General features: G+C 41.8%; 1 protein-coding gene across 2 annotated transcripts; it reads right to left on the bottom strand.

Annotated features, from left to right (window-relative positions):
- Positions 1 to 17,677: 17,677 nt before the first annotated feature.
- On the bottom strand, positions 17,678 to 24,481 carry LOC147627666 (MACPF domain-containing protein At4g24290-like). Of its 2 annotated transcripts, none has more exons than XM_086814600.1 (7): positions 23,896 to 24,481; positions 23,411 to 23,649; positions 20,985 to 21,174; positions 19,666 to 19,752; positions 19,201 to 19,384; positions 18,763 to 18,929; positions 17,678 to 18,656 (listed from the first exon to the last, which is right to left on the bottom strand). In XM_086814600.1, exons 1-7 carry the CDS (start codon positions 24,142 to 24,144, stop codon positions 17,967 to 17,969), a joined length of 1,806 nt encoding a protein of 601 aa, XP_086670726.1. In that variant the 5' UTR covers positions 24,145 to 24,481; the 3' UTR covers positions 17,678 to 17,966. The 2 variants fall into 2 exon arrangements, with proteins under 2 accessions (XP_086670726.1, XP_086670727.1); XM_086814601.1 differs by having other exon boundaries at positions 18,451 to 18,678; positions 23,896 to 24,289.
- Positions 24,482 to 25,016: the final 535 nt, after the last annotated feature.

Here is a 25,016-nt window from a genome sequence, read left to right as displayed (position 1 = left end):
CATTCTCAGATTGGTGATCTCACTTACTCTCCCTTGGGATCTTCCAAAACATATTTCATTCCTACCCTCTCCATCACATCAATTGTTGCTAATAAATGCATCCAATTCTCACAAAATTCATTTGAGGGAAGAGATGCATATAACATGTCTTCTCCCTTCCTTGCTTTACTTTTTTTAGTTTCTTCACAAAGTTGTATTGTTGTGGCTCTTGTCACTGGTATTTAGAATTATTTTTAAACAACCTACCCATGGGAGGATGCATCCATGAGAGCAAATCAACTTTAAGGATTTATGAGTTTATTTGTAAATATATGTGGTCCATAGCCTTGTTGCGTGACGAGCTTATTTAGGGATCTTGTAAAGAGTTCCAAGTTGTAGATGAGTGTGGGAGTGGGCTTAAGAATAATCCCACATGGGAAGTTTTGGGAGTTTTAGAGTTTTTGTATAAAAAGTGGCTCATTTGAGAGCTTATGGATACATTGGGCTAAACTCATGTTTGAGCTCTCTTGAGACTAGCTCTCCCTCTTTTCCATAGAGGTGCAAGCTCTTCTCTCTCCCCATCTACATTATTGTAAGAGCAATGTTCTTTTTTTAATTCCATACAATGATATGATGTTTGTCTCTCTTCTCATGTCTATTCTCTAGTGTGCATGTTTCTTTGTTGATAGCTTCAAGGTTTGTGTACATGCTAGGGAAGTAAGTGCTTGAGAATGAAGTATGCTTTGAGCTTGTGTATGCACTAGCTTAGCTTTCTTCTTGTATTGGATGCATGAATGAGTGGGATGATGAGTGAGTGAGCAATGGCAAGATTGAGCTTGTGTGTGTGTTAAGTCTATGTCAAGGTAGTAGTGTTCTTAGCATTCTCTCCCTTTGTGGATAAGCTTTTATGCACCAGTACGGGTTGAATCCCTAGCTCCGAAAGGGATGCAAATCCCATTGGATTGAGCTACACGTGGATCATGCTACTCTTGCTACAAGTGAGAGAGTTTTCCGTCTCTCCATTGGCGTCGCTGTCGGCGGGGAGAAGACTCAAAACCGGTTGAGAAGCTTGCATTACTACCACTATTTCTTTTTGTTTTTAGGTTTAGGGTTAGCATGAGTGTGGAATCTTGGAGCTAGTGATTAGAAGAGAGAAAAAAAATAGATTAGTACTTACTTGTGCGGTTGAGATCTACTCCCGCTAATGTTTTCTCATTCATGTATATGCTTTCCATGGTTGTTATCATCGTTGTGTTCATTTTTTGTTCATAGATTAGAAACGAAAATCTGAATAATACATTAAGTTCAATGCATTAGGTGTGAGCTTATGAATTATGCATTAAACTTGTGCTTAATGTATTAATGCATTATGGCTTAAGCTTATTGCATTATGCAATAATGCAATAGATTAATGCTTAATGCAATATTAGCCGACTGCATCTAAGGCCGTCGTTGCCCAGAAGATGAGAAGCCCACCCAGAGTCGATTAATTTCTCTCTTCTTAAAAGGACTCAAAAATTCAACACTACACACACATCTCTATGCAAAGAAGCATACAAATTTCAATGAGTGTTGCCATGATGCTATGGATTTCACAGATAACTTCAAATTCCAAGATGGTACTGGCCCTGAGGTGAAACCTAGAGATCAGTGGGGTGATGACCAAAGTTCAAGGTCTAGTGCGCTAGTAAATCCAGACCAGATAGCTAACCTAGTACTAAGGAGATTGGGTCAAACCTATCGCCCACCCATGCAGCCACAACAACAGCAGCAACGAATGAGGAGTGTACTACCTACAGGTCTTGTGGAGCATGTGGCGGTAACCATAAAACCGAAGAATGTAATACCTTTTCTCCGCTAGTCACAAACCAACCCACAAAGAAGTGGTGTCAGGCTTGTGCTTGGAACTTTACCCACACCACACAGGAATGTACTCGCATTGCAAGAATGAGACAGGAGCGTGAGCATCAAAGGGGTGGAGTGACTCCACAAATGCATCAACAGTATACTAATTTTGAACATAAGCCACCGATGGCACAAGAGCAAGCGCGACCTGTTCTTGGAGCTCAACCTCCTGCTCCTGGGACTGCTCCTATGAGGGTTGTTGACTACGACAATTCAAATATGTGTAGAGACTTGGTAAACCCAAGCTATGTGGAGGAGGAATATGCATCATATTCATCCAAGGAAAATCTCTTTGAAAGTCCCGCATATCCAAGCCAAGCACTGGCCAGGGGAACAAAATTCTTTGATGTTGCTAGGCGGCTACCAACCTAGGACTCCAGGCCCCTCAGGTCAATGGCAGCAAAGGAAAGTAGAAGCCAAACTAATGGCCCCCTGTTTTATGAGTGCGAAGAACCCCATTGGGCTCGTGATTATCCACATCGCTCAAGGCAAGCAGCTCGATCCAATACAACAGTACCACAGTTTCCACCAATTGAAAGATATTGTCTAGGGTGTTGTGTAGAACACTTCCCAAAGGATTGTTTGCTGAAACCACATGAGGAAGGCACCTCTCAACCAAAGGTCTCACTCAACTTTGTAGGGGCAGTTCCATCACCACCTTCATCATAGAATGAGGATGTCGTGCCACTTAGAGTCATGACTAGATCACAGACACGAAATGCTGAAATGCAAACTGATGAGACACCTTGAACTAGGGATGCAAAGGCAAATCTAGTGGACGAGACCCTACATTCCAATAGAAAAAGAACCACTAGGAGGAAAAAGAACCGCAACAAGCGAACTAAAAGTGCATCCACTAGTTCTCAAGAAGTCTCTAAACAAAACATGAAGGATCAAGCGTTTACATCCCAAGAAGTGCATGAGGAGCATCAACCTAAACCTGGGCCTAGTGCTAAACAAGATGAGGCTAGTACGACCGAGGATAGTTCTGGGGGTTCTGTTTTTGTGGATAAGGTGAACGAGACTCTAGATGCCATCATTGATGCTCATAGAAGTCGCATTGTAGCTTTATCATTGCAGCTTTATCTGAGCTACCAAAGAAGCTTCAAGAATACCCAAACCCTCGTGGTGAGGAGAAGATCAATCTAGCTGTACATCAGCAACTCATTAGAGCAGCTCAATCAATACTTGAGGGCCCACCTCCACCTATCCCTCGGGGCCCAACCTCTCTTAAGCCAATATTAGAAACCATACCAGAAGTGTCATCAAGTCGAGAAATGAAAAGTGAGCTCATCTCACAATCTCATAGCGAGAAGTCTGCACCAATTGCCACCCCATTGAAAGAAGGTATTCTGCCACCGCCTAGCCTTGTCTTCCCATGCAATGATGAAGTTATTGATGCTAACGAGGACATGGCAAATGAGATGTGGGCAGCAGTTCATGAGAAAGTTAATGAGAATATGTCCTCTATTATTTCACCTCCATTCTCTGAGGTGGATTTTACCAGGGGCACAGAAAACAACTTTAGACGCCCAAGCATCCAGGAGGAAGTTCAAACAATTGTTTCTCCTAGAAGTAAGCATACAATGAAAACCTTACCATCATATTTGGGAGAATATGAGAACTGTTCTCAAACCTTGAGGATACCCTCCATGCATTAAAGGTTGACAAAGGAGATGGATATGGGTATCGTGCAAGCTATTTTGTCAGCACTAGTGGCTTGTAACTTACCTTTGCTTGATTTGATAAAGCTTCGACCTAAGTTGTGGAATGATATTGCCACATGTTTGTCAGAGCAGGTATTGCTACAAAAGGGTCACCATCATTGTACTATACACCCTGAGGAGACAAAGCATGTTATGCCAGTTCCTATCAACAAAGTAGGAAAATTTTGTGAGGACGATCAGGGAAATGCTACCCTCCCATTAGAAGTGCGAAAAGTAGCTTCAACTGCAATACTTGATAGTGGTGCAGGAGTGGGCATTGTGACAAGGTCCATTTGGGAAAAGTGGGGCAAACCAACTATTAGGAGTACCAAGATGCGCTTGCAGCTAGCAGATGGAAGCTTAGAACATCCCCTTGGGCTGCTTGAGAACATATTGGTCACCACATGTGGGATTGAATATGAGCACACCTTTGCAGTAGTGGATTTTGGAAAACATCCAAACTATGAAGTGATATTGGGTAGACCATTCATGCGACAATTTCAAATGATTCAAGATTGGGGATACAATTATTTGTACCTCCGACATGATTCTGTCATCACAAGGGTCAACCTAAAGAATCACTCATATCGTGATGTAACAAGGTCTCCAATAGATGAGTTTGATTCTGCTTCATCTGAGGGCTCAAGAGTTACATTGTCAGATGGGCGAGAAAACCTATGGATGTGTGGAGCCTCATGTAGGGATTTCAACACTGAGAGACTTAAGGGTAATCGAAGTGTATCAGATGAGACATACATTCCATAACCCTTCCCTGAGCACTTAATTGATCCACTAGAATGGAGTCATGTCCTTGCAACATTATCGACATGTGCTTTACCTAAACCAATTCAATTTTGTGACTCAGATGGATATGACATTATTCCTATACGAATGGTACAACCACGTGACCTTCTAGATGTTTTGTACTATGGGGATGCATCCACAACAGCAATACATGTAGAGGAAGTCTCAGTGGAGGATTTAACACTCGAATCTGCTCTAATGATACTGATAAGGAAGATGGATGGGACTCTGATTTTGATAATGATGTGATAATCCGTGAGGAAGAGTTAGGAAAGGCACGCCTACTCTTGAGAGGAAGGGAGGTTCAAGTAGAGATCCCTCGAAGCCGACCATAAGAGAATCCGTAAACAAGATGAGAGGGAATGACGTGAGAGACTACAAAAAGAAAAGGAGGACACTCTCGACCACCACCTCACTTCTCAGGAAAGAATGGATATCTATACTATGTCCAAGCACAAGATAGTATCAAAGACCAAGTAAAACGATCAGATGGATTCCAGGCAGGAGAAAAGCTAAAAACTGTTAGCAAAAATCGCAAAAAACGAAGAAACAAAAACCAAAACTCAAGTCTAAAATCGATTTAAAAGAGAATGTCGAAAGTGCAAAGATAACGGTTGAACAAAAAAATCTGATGCAAGATTGCAAAGGAGAGCTCAAAACCGCATGGTCTTCAATGAGTGATGACTCAAGTGGACAAGAACAAGGTCTCAATGTTCCCCCCAACTTCACACAGTACACTCTTCAAGATCGGAAGATTGTTCTTCAACAGCCCATGCGACAAAAACCAAGCGTGCCAGGGGTTTCATATGATGGTCCAGAAGATGCAAAAAAAAATGATATCGCTAAGCCAGGAGAAGAGCCTCGCTATGTGTGGATTGCCACAGACTTGTCCTTAGATGAGGAGAAGTTATTAATTCAAACAATAAAGGAGTATCGCGATGGTTTTGCTTGGAGTTATAAAGACCTCAAAGGAGTTGATCCAAGCATATGTCAGCATACAATTCCATTGCGAGAGGATGCAAAGCCTTCCAAGCAACGTCCTTATACCTACAATGAGAATTTTGCACGAAAGATAAAAGAAGAAATAGACAAGCTCTTAGAGGCAGAATTTATCTATGAGATTGAACACACTGAATGGGTCTCCCCTATTGTAGTGGTGCCCAAGAAAAATGAAAAACTTCGAGTATGTGTAAACCTCAAGAAGGTAAATGCAGCTACTGTACGTGATCATTACCCACTTCCAATCTCACGGATCATGTTTTGGAACGAGTTGCAGGGAAAAAGGCATATAGTTTCTTGGATGGATTCTCCGGTTACAATCAAGTGTCAATTGATCCAAAGGATCAACACAAGATAGCCTTTGCTACTGAAGATGGCATCTTTGCCTATCGTGTTATGCCATTTGGTCTAATAAATGCACCAGCAACCTTTCAGCGGTTAATTAGTCATGTATTCAAGGAGTACCTTAGGCAATTTCTTGAGATCTTCATGGATGATTTATGTGTTCACTCACAAGAGCGTGATGATCATATAGAACACCTCAGACTTGTGTTTCAAAAGTGTCAAGTTTATCGTATATGCTTGAATCCTGACAAGTGAAAATTCATGTGGTAAGACAAGGGAAAATTTTGGGCCATATTGTTTCTCGCAATGGGATTTCAACAGATATGGATAAAATTGATGTCATTATCTCATTACCTCGGCCTATCAACCCTAAAGGGGTACAAATATTCATGGGACATTATGGCTATTATCGTTGATTCATCTACATGTACGCTGTCCTAGCCAGACCATTATATGCTCTTCTTGTAAAGTTTAATTGGACTGATGAGTGTGAGGAATCCTTTGAAAAGTTGAAGCAAGCATTAGTGACTGCACCCATCTTACGGACACCAGATTGGAACCAAATCTTTCATGTCCATATTGATGCTTCAAACTTTGCAATTGGATGTATTTTGGCTCAATCGAGAGAACATAATAAGGATTTCCCAATCTCATATGCTAGTCGACAGTTGAACAATGCTGAGAAGAATTATACCACAACAGAAAGAGAAGGGTTGTCCATGATATATGCAGTGAAAAAGTTTCGCCATTACCTTTTGGCAAACAAATTCATATTTTTTGTGGACCATCAAGCATTGCTATATTTGGTGAATAAGCCTTGTGCAACTAGAAGGATTGTGAGGTGGTTTATCATTCTTCTTGAGTTTGATTTTGAAGTGGCAGTCCGAAAAGGAACAACTCATCTTAGGGCAGATCATTTGTCTCGAATCACCTCTGGCAAAGCTCCTGTGGTGGGTGTGGATGATGATATGTTAGATTCAACACTTTTCCTTGTAGAGACATCTCCTAAATGGTCTGAATCCATCTTAGAAATTTTGACAAGTGGACAGATACAACTAGCGGGTCCTAATGTGGACCTATGGCGACCATTCAGATTGAAGCTCTTTGGTAGATCAGTGTTTGAATACTCTCACATTTACTAATGTGGTTCCTTATGCCTTTAGAGGATTGTGTTCTTTTTGAGATGATCTTATCTACAATGTTTTTGATTGGGATTGTAATGGTGGATATGAGTGTTTCTAAATTTCATTGTTCTACGACCAGATACCTCCTGATGGATACTTGGCGAGATACATGTCCACCATGCATTGACCCTGATAGTACTCAACCTGAACATCGCGGGGGTTATAGTGCTCCTCCTTTTCAAACTCATTCTAGGTACTTTTATGCTCCCTTAGGTGAAAATTGTTGTGGGCATCACTTTGTCACTTTATTCTATCAACAGCATCACCCATTTCCACATTGTCAAGAGTGTGCACGATTCGTATTAGGAGAAGCTTCACACATTTGTTGGCTATGCCGCTCTTCCTTTTGATGATATGGCACGGGCTTAATGAAACAAATTGTGGGAATTACACCCCAATGCCATAACCTTCTTGATGTGAGAGTACCAGAGAGAGGACCAAATCAACGTAGATTACCTGAGAAGGTTCAAGCACAACAATGGAGGGATACATGCATAAATGACTTGCAACCACCTATCTTGCAAGCCCTCCTTCCCCAAGTCTCAACATGTCAACTTTGGATCACTATGAGTACCTATATTGAGCAGTTCCAAAATCAAAATTGTCTGCTTAACCTTCCCATAGAACCAATGCCATATTTTAGCGAGGAAGCACTCCTTCCTCTACCACCTTCTCCAGAGGCCGGTTTTTGTACAGGGTTGTCCCTGCATCCTGAAGTGATTGATACCATCTTCCCAACAGAAGTGGACATGGATTCACCACCAGTACAAGTGTAAGCTTATCAACTCCACAATAAGATCAACAAGCCACCAGGGCACTTTTCTCCCACTGGGTTTTTCCCCTCGGCTATATTCGGTGATTGGCACCAATAACAAATTTTATTCCTTTCTTTTCTTTTCTTGTTTGTTAATAAACATTTTGTAGAGATCTCAGCTAAACAAGAGCATACAAACACGCCCCAATAGTCCACCTACCGTGCACACAAATTAGGAAGGGGGGAGACATGCAATGCCTACAAAGAGCAAAGAGAAGCAATCTGCACAACATCAGCAATGCATCAATGCAAATGCACAACATCAACGAGCACTACAATAGGTGTATTCAAATCATAATCTTTTGTTCTTTATGTGCTTTTAACTTTTGGATACATTGTTTGCATGTTCACACAGTTGGCTGGTTTAAGTTTTAAATTAGTTGTTAAAATGTGGTGAGTGATTTCTAGATTCTTAGAGGACTTAGTAGAAGGTATTTCTATTTGAAGACGGTGTAGGATATATACCAACGGAGTATGCCAAGTTCTTATGCTCTCGAAGTATATTAGTTATCCCTAGTGGTAGCTATCTCTTAGGTATGGGCTAGGTGCTAGGATTAATAAAAAATTTACGAAAATCATGCCCTAAAAAATATATACAAGTGAATCGAGACATGACGTGTCTACAGCCATGTGGAATGCTTGGTAGGACCTGGGGTTGTCTTAGCACCTTAGGGCCGATGCCTTGGTTTCCATGGGGTGAACACTGACGTCTAGAAGATTAAGAAACAACCTTCAAGGACTCTATCTCGCCTTGATAGATGCTGGTAGGACTCTGGGGTATATTATGGGCCCTCGAGACCGATGCCCTCATCTTCATGGGGTACTCCTTATGTCAAAAAGAAAGAAAAGGGTCTGTCGCCCTTGAGATACTTAGCGGCCTTTAGATTCTCTTGGTGGAGGTCTCTTGGCCATTGCTTGGGTCTCATTGGGATGGAACCTTCCTCTTTATCATCTTTTACACACACACACACACACACACACACACACACACACACAAAGTTATCCAATCACCATTGCTCATATTTAGGAGTAGGTTTGCCACTTAGGAATAACTTAAATACTTGTAGGACATTGAGACTACGGTCATAACCTGTGGTGTGCAAGCACACTTGCCTTTGCATAGCACTATCTACCACTTAGTCTCACTTTGACTAGTCTTTACTCACCTCTTTTAGCACTCTTTAAAACTCTAATCAGCCTTTCACTTGTATGCTCACATGTGAGATTGTTATTTCTGGTTTTTTTTCAATAAAAGGCTTTACTTGTATCCATTGTTTTTTGCAGCTTTTGCTTCTACCGCGCTCGAGGACGTGCGCAAAATAGGAAGGGGGGAGTGTTGCGTGATGAGCTTATTTAGGGCTCTTGTAAAGAGTTCAAAGTTGTAGATGAGTGTGGGAGTGGGCTTAAGAATAATCCCACATGGGAAGTTTTGGGAGTTTTAGAGTTTTTGTATAAAAAGTGGCTCATTTGAGAGCTTATGGATACATTGGGCTAAACTCATGTTTGAGCTCTCTTGAGACTAGCTCTCCCTCTTTTCCATAGAGGTGCAAGCTCTTCTCTCTCCCCATCTACATTATTGTAAGAGCAATGTTCTTTTTTTAATTCCATGCAATGATATGATGTTTGTCTCTCTTCTCATGTCTATTCTCTAGTGTGCATGTTTCTTTGTTGATAGCTTCAAGGTTTGTGTGCATGCTAGGGAAGTAAGTGCTTGAGAATGAAGTATGCTTTGAGCTTGTGTATGCACTAGCTTAGCTTTCTTCTTGTATTGGATGCATGAATGAGTGGGATGATGAGTGAGTGAGCAATGGCAAGATTGAGCTTGTGTGTGTGTTAAGTCTATGTCAAGGTAGTAGTGTTCTTAGCATTCTCTCCCTTTGTGGATAAGCTTTTGTGCACCGGTACGGGTTGAATCCCTAGCTCCGAAAGGGATGCAAATCCCATTAGATTGAGCTACACGTGGATCATGCTACTCTTGCTACAAGTGAGAGAGTTTTTCGTCTCTCCAAGCCCAATCATCATACACCAACTTGGCTTCTCTCATAAAAGGTCTTCCAAGGATGATGTCATATGAGCCGGGTTGGCTATAGAAAAGTTTATAACCATAAAGGTATGTAAAAACCAGAATGAGAAGATCTTAATTTTTAGATTTTGCAAAACACCCATAGGTTTTGATATTGTTCCATCAAACATTTTTTCGATTAGGTATGTTCTTTTCTATGGTTGTTTTATCCCACCTCTTCTATCATTGTTTGGTAGTAACGATACTGACTCTTGCTCCTCCATCTAGGATAGCAGTGATAACCCTTGTGCAATATTGGTAGTATTGCATTTGTGTCATCACTCTTGTAAAATAATGTCCTGCATGATTCACTAGAATCTGTGCAAGTTATGGTAGCATCTCTACTTCTTTAATTAAGTTATAGTAGCATCTTTGCTTCTCTGCTCAAGTTCAAGTCCTCCTCAATAGTTGTTGATACATTGTCATTAGACCTCAACCTAGATCGAAGTCGTCGTTCTACCCACAGTCTTTCGAATCCATGTTGGATATCTCAATGCTCCACCCTTATATTGTATTATCCAAGCATTAGCTAGATCATGTTTGTATGACCTCCATTATGAGAGGAGTAGCCATGGTTGAGTAGCCCAGCATGTTTGTATGACCATTATGAGAGGAGTAGCCATGGTTGAGTAGCCCAGCATGCCCAGCATCCTTGTATTCACACGAGAAGGTGGCCTATGAGAGGCTAGATGGTTTAGAGATGGCTCGGATTAGATTTGGCAATGGAGATAACAGTCCACACATGGAGTAGACTAGGTAGACTTTACTCTTGGACACCTTGTCTTGACATTGCAGGGACCGAACATGGCCCAAGATGAGCTTGGATGATTGTGGGAGAGGTGAGAAAATTGCAACACATTTAGTACATCTTTATGGGCCAATTCTACATTATGGATAACAGTGGCACTAACTATAACCGCGGACCTATGCAGTCATGTCGGGGCCACCCCCATGTATAGATACACAATCAGCCCCTTCTCCACATAGTTTATTAGTCATCACTGAGAGTTTATTCCCTAGATTTTACTAGCATACAACCTCCATCTTAGTAGTACCAGTCAGCCACATCGAAGCTCCCTTCACAGGAGTACACAAGTGTGGGGATTTGCCATCTATTGTATGACTTCAAAAATACATTATTCTTCTCTATCTCTGTTATTGTGCAATTTAGGATTTAAATTTTTATTATATGAAAGATCCTTCTTCTTGTGAGTGTTCTCATATATAGACCACATCTTCTATTTTTTTACATGGTATCAAAGCTCTAGCTTGGTATAAAACTTCTTTTCTTATTATCGTCTACTAGCAGTCTCTTCTTAGAGAAATGGCATGTTTTGCAAGGCCCCTCCCGCCACCATTTGGTGCTTGGATAAGAAGCTTAATGATGCCAATTAGATTTGGGACACCATCATTGGTGTTGATGTTCACCTACCCTATACTACATGTATCAACCTTGTCTAAGCATGCAGATGAATGGATTCAGAGGCCCTCTATGCCATCATCACAGGAGTGTGGAAGATAGTGTGCTGGCCACGGTTCAACATATCACCTCTTTTGGCTTTTCTTTTTCTTTACATGTCCTATGGTCCACTTTTACCATGCTTATAGCTACATCAGCTCCTATTGGGTTTGCCTCCCTTTGTAGCCTTGCCTCTTACAGTTCTTGCTGATGGCGCTAAAATATGGGACAACCATTTTGTCTATGTCCTAGCCCATTGTAGTAGAAACAAGCTCCGCTTGGTACAAATCTACCACCACCTCTTTCATACGGTCTGTTGATTTGAGGTCCTATGGCGATTTGGTTGATGACTAGGGCTTGCTGTTGCCTTTTCCATCACCCTCGTATTCTTGTTCCAAGTATTGTAGAAACATGTTTCTAAAGTGTGATTATTCCTCCCAAAGATAGTGCATATCTCATGAGTGTTCTTTAACTGGCACTCCTCCTTCATGTGACCTTGATTGTTACACCTTGTGCACCAGACATTTGGTTTGAGTTCGGATCCTGCATGTCCTCCGACAATCTTGGCTAGGGCGGCCTTTAGTTCTTCTTGCTTCTTGCCTTTCTTTTTTCGGGGCTTTTGTTCTTCGGCATCCGACTCTTGACTGGACTTTGATTCCGAGGTGTCTTCTTCGGAATTTGACTCGGAAGTTTCTTCCTCCTTTTTCCTTTTGTCCTTCTTCTTCTTCCCGCGGCCTTTGCTTGTTTGCTTCAAGATCCCCTTAGCTCTGGTAGAGCTCCTGCCACTTGTTCAAAGGTGAGGGCATCCAAGTCATATGAGGCCATTCCTGTCTCGGGATTTTCCCTCAGTTCTCATTGGCTCAGCGTGGCTAGAGCCAATTGGTTGGGCTGTTCCAGGCGCATTAGCAGTGCTTAAAACTCAACTGCATAGTCCTCTATTGGCCTCTTCTTCTTAGTTAGCCTCTACAGCTTTTCCAACACTTCTGTTATGGTCTCGTCTTTCCTGAATCTTTTCATGAAGGCCTTCTTCAATTCGTCAAATGTTTGGAAGTAGACCATATTGTGCTTACTAGTTGTTGGTGGCCTTTCCATCTAATGTTATCGCAAAATACTATGTCTTTTACGGCAACGAAGTTGTGGTGGCCAGGAATGTGGTTTCGAAGGCAAAGATGTGGGAATTTGGATCCTCATCACTCTTGTCCTTGAACTTAGGGTACTTGAGAGACATCCTTCCCACATCTGTCGATTCTTCTTCTTCTTAACCTTCTTGCCTCTTGTTTTGTGGCTCCTAGTGGTCTCCTTTCTTAGTGGTTCCTGAATCTATCTTTCCAGCTGGTGTGGAATCCCTTCTAGTCTTCTTAGATGATACGATTGTCCTTCATGTTTTGTAGCTTCGGCCTGTTTTTACAGGAGTGCCTCATTGCTCGGTTTGAGCTACCTTCATTCTCCATGCATACTCTGTTGTACTCTTATGCCTCTCTCTTGAACATTCCTAACATGAGTGTGTGGGTACTTCGTTTCCATATCTATTTCAACTAGCTTCACTCTCCTAACAAACTGTGTAGGACTAACATAGACCTAACCTCTATCTTCCTACTCCCCTACCTGGTGTACCAGTTTTCCAAGAGGAAGTGTCGGTGTCTGGTCAAGACATGGCACTTACATGGTTCCAGACCACCTAGTCGATGACTTTGAAGGAGCAACAACTAATGCAGTTGTGCCAAATGCGATAAGCTAATGCTAGGATGTTGAGCCACCTGTCTGCTTAAGCATGGGGATATTTATTATAAATGCAAAGTAGGTTAGTTCCTAGGGCTATCCAGATTTTAGACAGTATTCCACGTCTATACAGGAACAAACTCAAAAGATTAAACACTAAATAGATAGAGATGAATACAGAGAAAGCAACAGTAAGACAGAGACCAATTCATTCTTGAGTATCACAGTATAATGCCTTAATATAAGAACTCTACTCATGAATTGCTCACTCAACTCTTCTGTGCCCTATTTGGTATTGTTCCTCTCCTTGGGGTGGCCTGAGTAGACCCGACATGAGTCTCTCTATCCACACAATAATTCACGCACTTCTACACTGTCAACTGGGTAGACTAGGTCCACTCTAACTCCTCTGTCCCCTTATCCGACTATTTCTCCTTTTTTCCATCACAACCACGGGTACTACCCGTTTATGAAGAAGATGTTCACAAGTTTGTTACAAAACAAGAAGGCTCGGTTTGTTGCACAATAGTCAGTCTAACAGCAATCTGGGCACTGGCCAAATGGGTTGATTGGCCACCAACACTTGTGCTCTATGGTATCGCATTTCTCAACACCCCCCTTGGTGCCAAATCTTTGGGCTCTTCAGGGTGGTTGGATGTCGGTTACAAAATGATTTTGACTTTTTACTTTCTACATTCCCCTGACCTTTGTACACACCTCATGATGGAATGACGCCACATGCTTTTGCCACTAGCACTTAGACACATAAGCCTGGATAGTCCTTCCAGCCTTGTGGTCCGTTTGGCACCCAACCATGCACTCATGCGTTTCGTCACTCATACCCAATGGTCTCATCCCCACCTCATTAAGGCACTCCAACCTTGGATCCATTCTTGCATGCAACATCCATGCCCATGCCAACACTTTGCATGCTTGCCTTCAATCCAGTTGTCTCATCAAGTCTCGTTTTTACTTAGTCCAGTCCTCTTCCCATCCATGACTCATAATTCTGGAGGTCTTCACACTCAGTGTGGTGATTCAATCCACCACTCTCTGCAACTCCCTCTAAGGCACAAGACTTTTCTCCATCCATGCTACTCAAGTGAGGTTGAGATGCACAAAAGGTCAAAGCATTGCTGTATGGCCAAGGTTGGCAGTGATCGGAATTCCAACGTTTCACGCCCCAAGCCGCGAACACTTTGTCCCTTCTTTCCGCCGCCGCTGACATCGCCATGCTTCAAGCAAGTGGAGCAAAGAGCCACCAACACTTCAAAAAGTATCTTAAAAAGCATCTAGATCCATTCAGCCATGTCTGGCAAGCTACCCATAGTTCGTAGTTTACCATTGTACCTGCTAGACTGGGTGTCCCAAATTCTTCCATTCTTGTTGGTGGGAATGCAATCTCATTTCCACTTGCCTTATTGGCCCTCCTCATTACACAAATGTTAGAATGTAAGAAAGAAGACAAATAAGTGTCAAAGAAAGCAGAGTGTTGGAGTTTCACTAGTGGAAGAAACTTCTACACGATCCCGCCCATTGCCCAATGCACATGCACATCACCTGCAAGCTCTACATGTAATAGACACATAGTCACTGTTCATTCACAATTTTGCATTGAGCCTCATCTCCAATAGCCATCCAAGTACATTTTTGGATGGGAGGACCATGGCGGCGTAAGCATGGCCCATGGTACGACCCATCGCTTGGACTTTCCCCAAATCACTAGGAACCTTATGTGGCCTCATCTTTGACCACACCACCCATTCAACCTGCCCTGCATCTATCCCAAGTGATTGACAATGCCAAATCCCTTGAGCCATAGAGGTCACCCAGCTCCATCACAGCTTTAGTTACAATCTTGCATAAGTCCTTTGCCATGCCTTAAATAAAGTACTAATCTTGACTCCCCTAGAAAAGGGATGTCAACAAGTAAATGCCATATAAAGCAACAAAGAGAGTCGAAGACAGTAGTTGAGTTAGAGAAGTCTTTCTGTTGGTGAAGTGCACTCACACGGGCACACCTTCCACCCATTGCCCATGCATGTCACCTATAGCTTTTACTATGGACATCACATTTTTTTTTCACTTCTCACATCTCACAGCTCGCACATACACATGCACCTTCAACTAACCTTGTCAATGATAACCCTCTAAGTATATCTCTAGATGGGGGGACCATGGGGGGGGCACAAGATTGATCCATGGTATGGCCCCTCGAAAGGAGAACCCTTGACCTTACACGCACCTCTAAAGCGCTTCAATACATATAACCTCAGCTTCGGCTCCAACTCAACACCACAAACACCTCACCCTAGCCGACATATCCACCTAGGAAGAAGCTGAATGTCTAAGCATCATGTTGTGAGCTCTGGGGATAATGCCATTCATGTGCCAAGGCATCCTGAATTGCCATCTACCCATGCCCATCATCCCATGGGGTCTTGGCCATCATTTCACCAACAACCACATCTCACAGGGTGTCAACCGCTTATACCAATGACCTAATCTAGAAGTGTCCATGCCACTTCTACAACCAACAAGGGGTTTGGCATAAGGAACCTCTACATTGCCTATCACTTTCCATGCTGCCCCTCGACAAGTTGCCTGCCGCCACCACCGCCGCTATTAGGGCTACCCAAAGCTTCCTACTGCTTTGACCTGCATTGGGCTATAGATAAGTCCCAAACTATACCACTTAACCTTACTCACCACCTTCATGGCGTATCCTGGACCATCCACTTCCCGGCAGTAGCTTCACCACCGGCATCTGTGACATGAGGGCGTAGTCACCATTAGAAAGGGGGTATGTTAACCACTCCATTGGATAACATGGTTTTTCCCACCCAAACTACCATAAGACACTTTGTTATCTTACCCGCGTGAACATACACTTAACTTTTGTGAGATGACATTGGAACATATAAAGCAGTGTTACCATGTGCTTAATGTCAAATAGGGAACGTTTATAGACTTAGTGTACATAGTTGCTTATGAATAGTAATAGAGGCCATATCATTTTTAAGTTTGGTTAGCCTAGTGTGAAAACTAGTCATTTTTTAAAAAATAAGCAAGGGACAATCATTTCCTTGCAATAGTTTTCTTGTGAGCTCTCCTTCTTTCCTTTTCTTGCTTGCGTACATGCTATTGTATTCTTACTTACTTGATGGATGCTTGTTTGAATAGTTGTGATTGTAGGTTCCCCTCTTTTATTAGCTTCTTCTTTTCCTATCTTTTGTAAGAGAGAACCATCATGAAGGACCAATATCTTCTTACCTCCATCTAGGCATTGAAAGCTCTCCCTTCACCCCTTTGGCAAGGAGCATTGCAATGTGACAACGGAGTGAGAATGCGATGGACAAGTAACGCACCCACAATAGGAAGTTGCATTTGTGGCTTGAAGGCAAGACCCAACAACACATGCTTCGGCAAGGCTGAGGTAAGCTCTCTTGACTTTAACAATGTGTGTGTGTGTGTGAAAGAGAGTAGATTCTTTTTTAGTATCTATATACCTAGTACTAAGGGAAGTAGCAAATAGAAAGAGTTAGTATAGCGAATAAGTTGATATAGGACAAATGTGTGTGTGTGTGAAAGAGAGTAGATTCTTTTTTAGTGTACTAAGGGAAGTAGCAAATAGAAAGAGTTAGTATAGCGAATAAGTTGTTGATATAGGACAAATACACCGCTAAAGATAGAAAGAATAAGCACAATATCAATTGGTTGCAACGCTCTTTTTTTGCTTTGAAAAACTTCAAAAAATTAAGAGAGCTATCCTTTAAACACTGTTGCAACCGAACTTCCCTTAGAAAAACACATATACCAAATGCTCCCTCCCAGCATTCTGGCATAAGACAGTCCTTTAATAAAACAGGATTTCTATGCAAGTTTTCAGTTTTGATTTTCTTTTGAATACAATGAGTATATCTTAATTAACTATTGTTTAAGTATTTTATATTTGAAATTTCCTAAACCTTATTTATATGCAAACCTTTTACATATAAATAATCTTTCTTAGTCTTACCTTTCAAATGTTTCTTGTTTGTCTCATAGCAACCTCTCCCCTTAAAATTTAATTATTGATTTTTACAAACTCTCATATTTTATTTTACGACTACATTTATTTACATATCGTGAAATTTCATGAATGAAGAGTAAGTTACAATAAAGAGCTCAATTTTTCATCTTCTCTTCATTCAAGTGACTCACGTGAGTTCAAATTGATTAGATTTGAGTAATTCTCATGTGAGTTCTCTAAATTATAGAGCTTTCATTAGATAGATAATTAATGTTTTACATTTACTTATTTTATTTATAACTAGGGGCCTACTCCGAGTGTCGACACCTTCCTCCCAGCCTCCAAAGAGGAGGGCAACATCCAACTGCAGAAAGGGTCCTTTAGCATTCACAAGGGTTATCCTTAGGGTTTAGGGTTTACTCTTATTTAGTTCTTATGCTTTCTTGCACATGTAAAGCGGCCAATTATGCTAAAGAGATTGGTTTAGATAGCATAATAAAGGCTTTAAACAACTTACATAGCCTATTCATGCACATGATTAGTTTATCTTTCAAACTCTGTAACCTGAATTTTATAAACTTCCTGTAACAATTTGAGCATAACTTGGTTGAGAAATCTAGCATGAATGTTTTAAGCGTTATCATGTTGATAACTTATTGAACTTCATTAACTAGTTGGAGGATACCAAAGGTCAAAAATCTATGTAATAATCATATTCTCTTGAGTGTCATTATTCATTAAATAGTGACCTATATGAGCAAGGGTGTCAAGTGAAATCCATATAGCTGCCATTTACAGGGCCCAAGTATATGAGAAAACCTTGCACTCTAAGCTTTACACTCTGGACACGATAATGGATACCTCTTTCCAAAAATTGTGAATGAACTCCCAACTCTTTCATGCAACCATAACAGATGATGCAAAATATGGACATAGGAAAAATAGCATAACAGCAGCTCATCCATGCAAGACCCTTTTTCACACTGAGTAATTCAGCAGGGAGTACTTGACCCTCACAGAGATCTTGCCTCTGTCCAACTCTAGCCGAGCCGCTGTTACTATCCAATGACCAGGGACATCATGAGGTCCCCTTGTTGACTCTGCTGTGTCCACAAACTTAAGAAGCTTGGGACGCTGTACAGGCCTGGGCGGACCACCAGGATAGACAGAAGAGTCTACAACTACAGGAGTGCCTTTCTTCCTTGCTTTTGTTGTTGTTGAGAAAGTAGTGCTTAATGAGGAGAAAAAGCTGGACTTCTCAGGTGCAGGTGGCTGGTCCCATCTAGATGTCTGTATGCTGCATCCCAGAATCCTTGTGAATAGCAAGTGAAGATGCAAAACACTTTTCAGGCCATGCACCTTCACTTCGAGCCGTGCACCTGTTACCACATATATGCTACCGTTTCCGTCTAGCCATTCAGGCTTATACTTGATAGGCATGGTGCACACATGAGAGAAACTCTTCCATTGCACGGGCTCAAACCAATTTTTGGCTGCCTCATTGGAACCATGCCACCTTGGCTGTTCCATTTCGACATTTTCATTCCAAAACTGTTCCAAACTTTGTGGAAGTACTGAGAGATGCTGTAGGTGAATGGCCAATCTATTACATTTCCTGCCTTCCAAGTATAGCCTGACTCCAGTCACTGGCTTCTTGGGGACAACCACCTGTATACCCATGTGAGAAGTACTGTTGAAAATAGGTTGTCAACACCAGGATAGCAAAACTTTGAAACAGAAAATGTACATAAATCTAACAGTTTGCAAAACCAACCTGAGAAGTGTTGATGTACAGTTTTGGGCCCATCAAACTGAACTGCAGAGACCTCGCAGAAGCTTGCTTCCTTGAAAGACCCAGCGGTAGCTCATTGTAAACTGGTATCCACTGCCTAGGAACTTGAAAATCGAGAAAATATTGTATATCATCCACTGGCGGCTTGTCTGAACACAATATCAACAAAGAAGAATATGATAAGACAGTGTTTGACACTCTGCCAAGCCAAGACTATCGTATAACAATCCATGCTTAAGAGTGGGAAATGATCCCGTCCTGCAGTTCAGTAGGAAAGCAGTAAAAAAGCAAGACCTCAATCGACCTCAACCAACCTCACTTGATGTCATGAGGCCAGTTGAGATCAAGAGTGTAGAAACTCTTGTAAAAAAAATCTTTCAATGCATCTTACTTAAGCAGATGTAAGATCCCAATGCTTACATCGGAGATAGAGATTGATTGCATGCTGCAAGAAGCCACTTCCAGAAAACCCCGAGATAAGAGACGTTATCGGGACAAAAGACAATGATATAGCATCAGGAGATGAATCAACTGACTCCTGCCATTCACAATGGGTCTTAGAAAAGATGTTTCCTCCTCGCCGCCGGGATATAATTGTCACATCCTGCAGATTTCCCAAATCACCAAAGGAAGGATTACACACAAGAGGGACCTTATATGTGAACTTTCAAACAGGGTGTAGACAACCCTAAGGAGTGGCAAGGCTACTTTACACCACATGAAGCACTCACTCTTTAACAAAACTTCTAAGCTGCATGTGACTACCCATCCCAAATTCAAAGTGTTTTCATATGACATTGTTCAAAATTAAGTGTGCTTAAATTTGTAAGAATCCAGATGAGGACCATACAAGCATTTACAGGAGCACAACTTATGAGTGTTCACCTTGTTGTCAACTAAAAGTTGTGCACTGTGGACTTGAGCAATGGTTCCTTGAGATGCCTGGCTAGTGAAGGCATTTAGAGGCAAAATCTGGAGAGAAAAAAAACAAACTTTGTTGAGTCAAAAAGTAACTCCGCTAGAGAAGAACAAAATATAGAGGGATTTGTCACAAGCTCATTACTTGGGGGCAGGACTTATTGGGGTCATTTGGTAAGTCTGCCTATAGTATGCCACTGAAAGAAAATTAACTTTCACTTAAGCTATAACATGAGTGCTAACAGCGGAAGACTTAATCAATGATTAACACCAAGCAAAAACATGGATTAATGTTAATCAAGAGAAGACCATAGACCTAAACTACTATATATTGCAATGAATGTATACACAATGATGTTCGCGGATCTCAACTAAGATCAGCTCGTGCATGAATACTGATGCATATGCAAATGGTTCACAGACCTCAACTAAGATCTGCTCGTGCATGAATACTGATGGACATGCAAATGGTTACCGGCTGCTCTCAATGTGAAAAGGCACATGAGAATCGCTATCAATGAATGCTCTACTATGACCTTTGACCTCCTTTATATAGGGACCTGATGGCAAGTTGTTTTCAGGTCGGCCATCCATTTTCAAGTCATAAAACTCATCTCAAATACCATAAAACATGTTCATATTGTGCCCACCTTGTGTCCCAACCATTGGGCCATGGCTTGGCACCTATTGGGCTGTCAAAACCGCCCAAATCGGACCATATTCTGCCCCTCATCTTGCCTAAGAGGCGGCTGACGCTGAGATCTGTGTCCATGTGCCACTCACAGATGTGATGCACATGACATAAGCATACTAGACACTGGACTTGGAACAAGAGGAAAAAATGGTCTTTCCTAAAACATGAAGCATTGACTTCTATTGTGTAGGAGTGAGAGGATAAACGGGCACCCATAAATGCACTCTATGTAGCCATCAAAATGCTTCAAAGAAGCTTGCCTTCAGGAGTGGCAAGACTTAGGAAGCACTTTCCAGCACAGTGGCAGCTCTAGATGAAGCCACACTCCACAATGATTAAATTCTTGAGTTGAAAGCACCTTGAGCTCCAAAAAAAATCTACCACCATCTCCAGGTTACAGCCAACAGCAGGTAAGAATCAAAAACACTCTTTGTTTGCAAAATGGCAAATTCTAAGAAATATGGGAGAGGCCCGCATAGAATCACCATAGAAACTCCTAGTAGTGAACATACAATCTACGGCCTTATAGGACAAGCTCAACTGAGTACTAGCCCAAAAGACCGAAAAGCTTTCACTGAAAGTGATGACTTGCCTCATTTTCTTTGAAATTTATTGTCCTCTCACCACCTCGATCTGAAAAACGATGGTCTCCAGCAATCTTCAAATGTTTATGAACATCCTTAGTTGATAGTAGCGAAGAATGGCTTTCTTTCAAATACAAAACATCTTGGCCTCCGATACTAAGAGCAACGATGATATGTGTTCCATATTTTTCTATAAATCTGAGAAGGAAAAAAACAATGTAATCAATCAATCAATCAATCAATCTCTCTCTCTCTCTCTCTCACACACACACACACACATAAAGGCACGTCTTTAACATTATCTAGTAGGTTTAAATAAAATTGATGAAAAAAATTGAGAGAAATAGAGGAGTGCGCACTCGAGGAAGGACACCATTCAGGGAAGCTATTAACCACCAATGGAAAGCCATCTTTGGTGCACGTCCACCTTGCCCTAAATGCTCGATAGCCTCTAAGATTGTACAACATTGTCTCTGGGGTTCGTAGTTGCCCAAAGGATATGGAGCTCCATAGCTCAGCTTTTAGGTAGACTGAGGGACATCACTTGGGGCTCTATTGCCTCGCTCACTCAGTTTGGACCACATGTTTTCTTTGAGGGTGAGAACCATGACTCCACCATCATGATCCACATTGGGATGGCCGGGAGCCACACACTTCAGGATATTCCTCCCCCTTTGAGTAAAGTTTGGATGCACCCCCCTTTTGGATCTCTCACAACAAGAGACCAACTGCATCATCCGTCTAGACCTGGATCAGCTTCACATGAGTCAGACATGGCTGCATGGCTGAGAACCCAAAAATTAGAGCAAAGGCAAGAACGAAAAGTATTAGCTCAGTCACTGTTAGGACCACATCATGAGCTTCGTGGTCACAAGATTGTGTGGCAGTTATGACTGCACCAAATTTGACAAATCTCAAGCCTTTTGGACAAGAAATGATCAGAATTAATCATTGCGCTTAGCATTAACAGGGTTTGCGAGTTAACCAACATTTGACTTTGGTTTACCCACTTTGAAAAGGGTCATATTGGTGTTTTACAACTATTTTACTTGCTTTTGACCATTATGAGTTTTATAAAAAATTAAAAATTAAAAAGGCTACACCTTTCAAAAGTTGAGTAAGTATTACAAACATATACAAATGGAAAGTTCAGGTTATTTCCCAAACTAAACAAAAAAAACATAAAGTTGATCTTGTATACTCAGAAAGCTTCAAATGATCAACTTCATCAGGCATAGCATAGACTACATGCTATCACATCCCCACTCACGTCATCAACACCCAAGAGTAGGTGCTTGGTAGAAAAATCTTCCTAGATAAACCACCATACTAAGTTTCTTTCACAAATGCAACCAACTACCCGATATGTCCTGGAGTGTGCTGGTCGATGGAAGCTCAAAGCCGAGTTCTCTGGAGCTGAAGGGCAGACTCATCCATGACGAAGGCTATGATAAAGGCTGACACTAAAGACAACAAAAACACACACACACACAGTAGCTGGTAGGGCAATTGCACTCGTTTATATAGAAAGAAATAGCATAAATCAGCTAGACAACTTGGACAAAAACCTCAAAAGAAATTTCTATGTCCACTTATACAGCAGAATGGAAAGTTGTTCAAGTTATTTCCCAGACTAAACAAAAACCAAAGTAGCATCAAACTATGTGCTATGCCATCCCCACTCATGTTATCACCACCCAAGAGAAAATGTAGGTTCATGGATAAATATATGTTCACCTTAGTGGACAAACCTTCATAGATAAACCACAATACTGAGTTTCTATCCCTTCTCCGGAAGGGACTCAGAAAGCATCAAATCATCAACTCTATCATGCATAGCACAGACTACATGCCGCTCTAAGCTGTTGTAAGAAGACATGAGGTTTGAATGCGCTTTCTGAGAGGGAAATGAAAGATAGTCTTCTCCAAAATCCAGATTATCCAAATTCCAGTTTTGCTTTGATTTAGTGATTTGACTTGTGATCTATGCAACTTGGTGAGTGCGTGCCTAATACAGTTGCAGGAAGCTCACAAAATGATGGTATCCAATGCAGGAGAAACCATCCGCCGGCTTCTTCTGATCCGTAATTTGGTATACCATGTGCTTCAATAGCATCTCTATCTGCACCAATTATCCTTTTGTGGAATAGTTGATGTGTTCTGGTAAAAATTAGAACATGTGTGGCACTGCCTTTTGCAGTTAGGGATCCTCCTTTCATCCTTTTTGGCCTAGAAACTCAAAAGCCAGTGTTCATTGAACACGGAAGTAAACACTTCCAGCTATGCTTGCACCTAGGGTGGTCACATACTGGCACAAATACACATCAGAGAAACTTTATCTTCATTTTCACCGTGATTGACACAAATCTTAATGAGCTAATTCACAAGAAATACGACGCAGAAACCCATTTGAGAAGTCTACTGCGAATCTTACCTAGCCAAACCCTCTGGATCCCATGTGGATGGAACATCATTTTTCACTTCTTCCCGAAGAACCAGGTTTGATCTTGTCAAGTGAAGTTTATATAGTGTGATAAAACACCCATCAAAAGCAAGAGTCTTGGTCTGGGTTGCATCATGTTGCCATGATCCAGACAGATCAAACATAGCATTGAAAAACCCAAGCGGAATCTTTCCTTCAACAGAAGCATTCTTGTTGAACCACTGGGTCATCTGTGAAAATACGTGTTGGGTATAAGAAAATTGGCCATTGCAGAAAGGTGTACACAGAATCTCTCTCTCTCTCTCTCTCTCAAAGACCATCCCTTCCATCAAATCTCAAATTGATCATATGCCATCTGCTAGCTTTGTTTTTCACATTAAAAGGCTCTCTCTCTCTCTCTCTCTCTCTCTCTCTCTCTCAGTGCATACATGCATACATGCATATCGTATGTAGCCCATGGAATCAGCTTCACAGACCTGTTGGAACTGCATGACCTCAGAAGTGAAGCGCGTGCGCTCGCCCTTATCGCATTTGACATCTCTAGAGACATTGGGGATAGTGATGCCTCCGGGAATGAGGAGATCCTTTGTATGGTTGAGCTGCAGGTTCAGCAAGGGGCCTTTCCTGTACTTCAACCGGTAGTCTGCAGTCAGGTCGAATCCACACCCAAGGGCCTCCACAGCTGTTAGAGCTACAGCTCGAGCTGATTCCTTGTCAGTCGCCATAGCCAAAGTTGTTGAAGGCAAATTACAATAGCGTATGGAGACTGAGTGACTGATTCAAAGTGTAGGGCATCTGATGAAATCTCAGAAAAACCCTCTAGCATATACAGTGTGCAGAACGGGGGGAGTGCAAGGAAGTGTGTATAAAGGCGAAACCCTAGAAGGGGAAGCGGTATGTGCAGAAAGGGGAAACCCTAGAAGAAGCTGGTGTGTGCAGGAAGGGGAAATTCGTATGGATGCTAGTCTGCGCAGGAAGGCGAGACCGAAGCTAAGCTGTGTGTTGAAAGGGCACGTGCCTGCCTGCGCAAGAAATGTTCCTTTGAGATGACAACCAAACTGGAGAGATGCAGGCGAGCGAGTCTACTTAGTACTACTCGCAACACTTTCAATAAAGTGTCCCGGTCAACGTTTTGCCGGCCCCCACCTTCTCTCGCAGACCGGTCATCTCATCGCTCAAAGGAAAAACTTGCACTACCAATTTTGTTCTTTTTCCCCCTTAATTTTGATTTCTCGATTTTGAAAAAAAATCTGCAAAATTTAGTTATAGCTTACCTTCAAAATCTCTTCGGATTCCCAACAAAAACTTTCAGGCTCATTTGTTGAGAATATATATATATATATATATTTGCCAACACGACTGTAGTGGAGTGGTTTAAGCGGATGAAGTCCCAGCTAGTGGTGCGGGTTCGTCGATCCGTGCTCTCTACGGTGTTGCATGTCCTTGTAACCGGAGTTGGGTGTGTGAGTAGTGCATATAAACCGTTGTTTTTTGAAGCAAAAAAAAAGAGAGTAATATTTTGTGTGAACATTCACAACCACGTAAGATGCCACGTGCCTTATCAAAGTCATGACTCATGGGAGACCACCACAACAAA

This window comes from Cibotium barometz, chromosome 20, assembly GCF_041138505.1.
Source record: "Cibotium barometz isolate CiBa-2024 chromosome 20, ASM4113850v1, whole genome shotgun sequence".
NCBI classification, from domain to species: domain Eukaryota; kingdom Viridiplantae; phylum Streptophyta; class Polypodiopsida; order Cyatheales; family Cibotiaceae; genus Cibotium; species Cibotium barometz.
The sequence above is the reverse complement of the archived record's forward strand: the minus strand, read 5'-3'. Positions and strand labels throughout refer to the sequence as shown.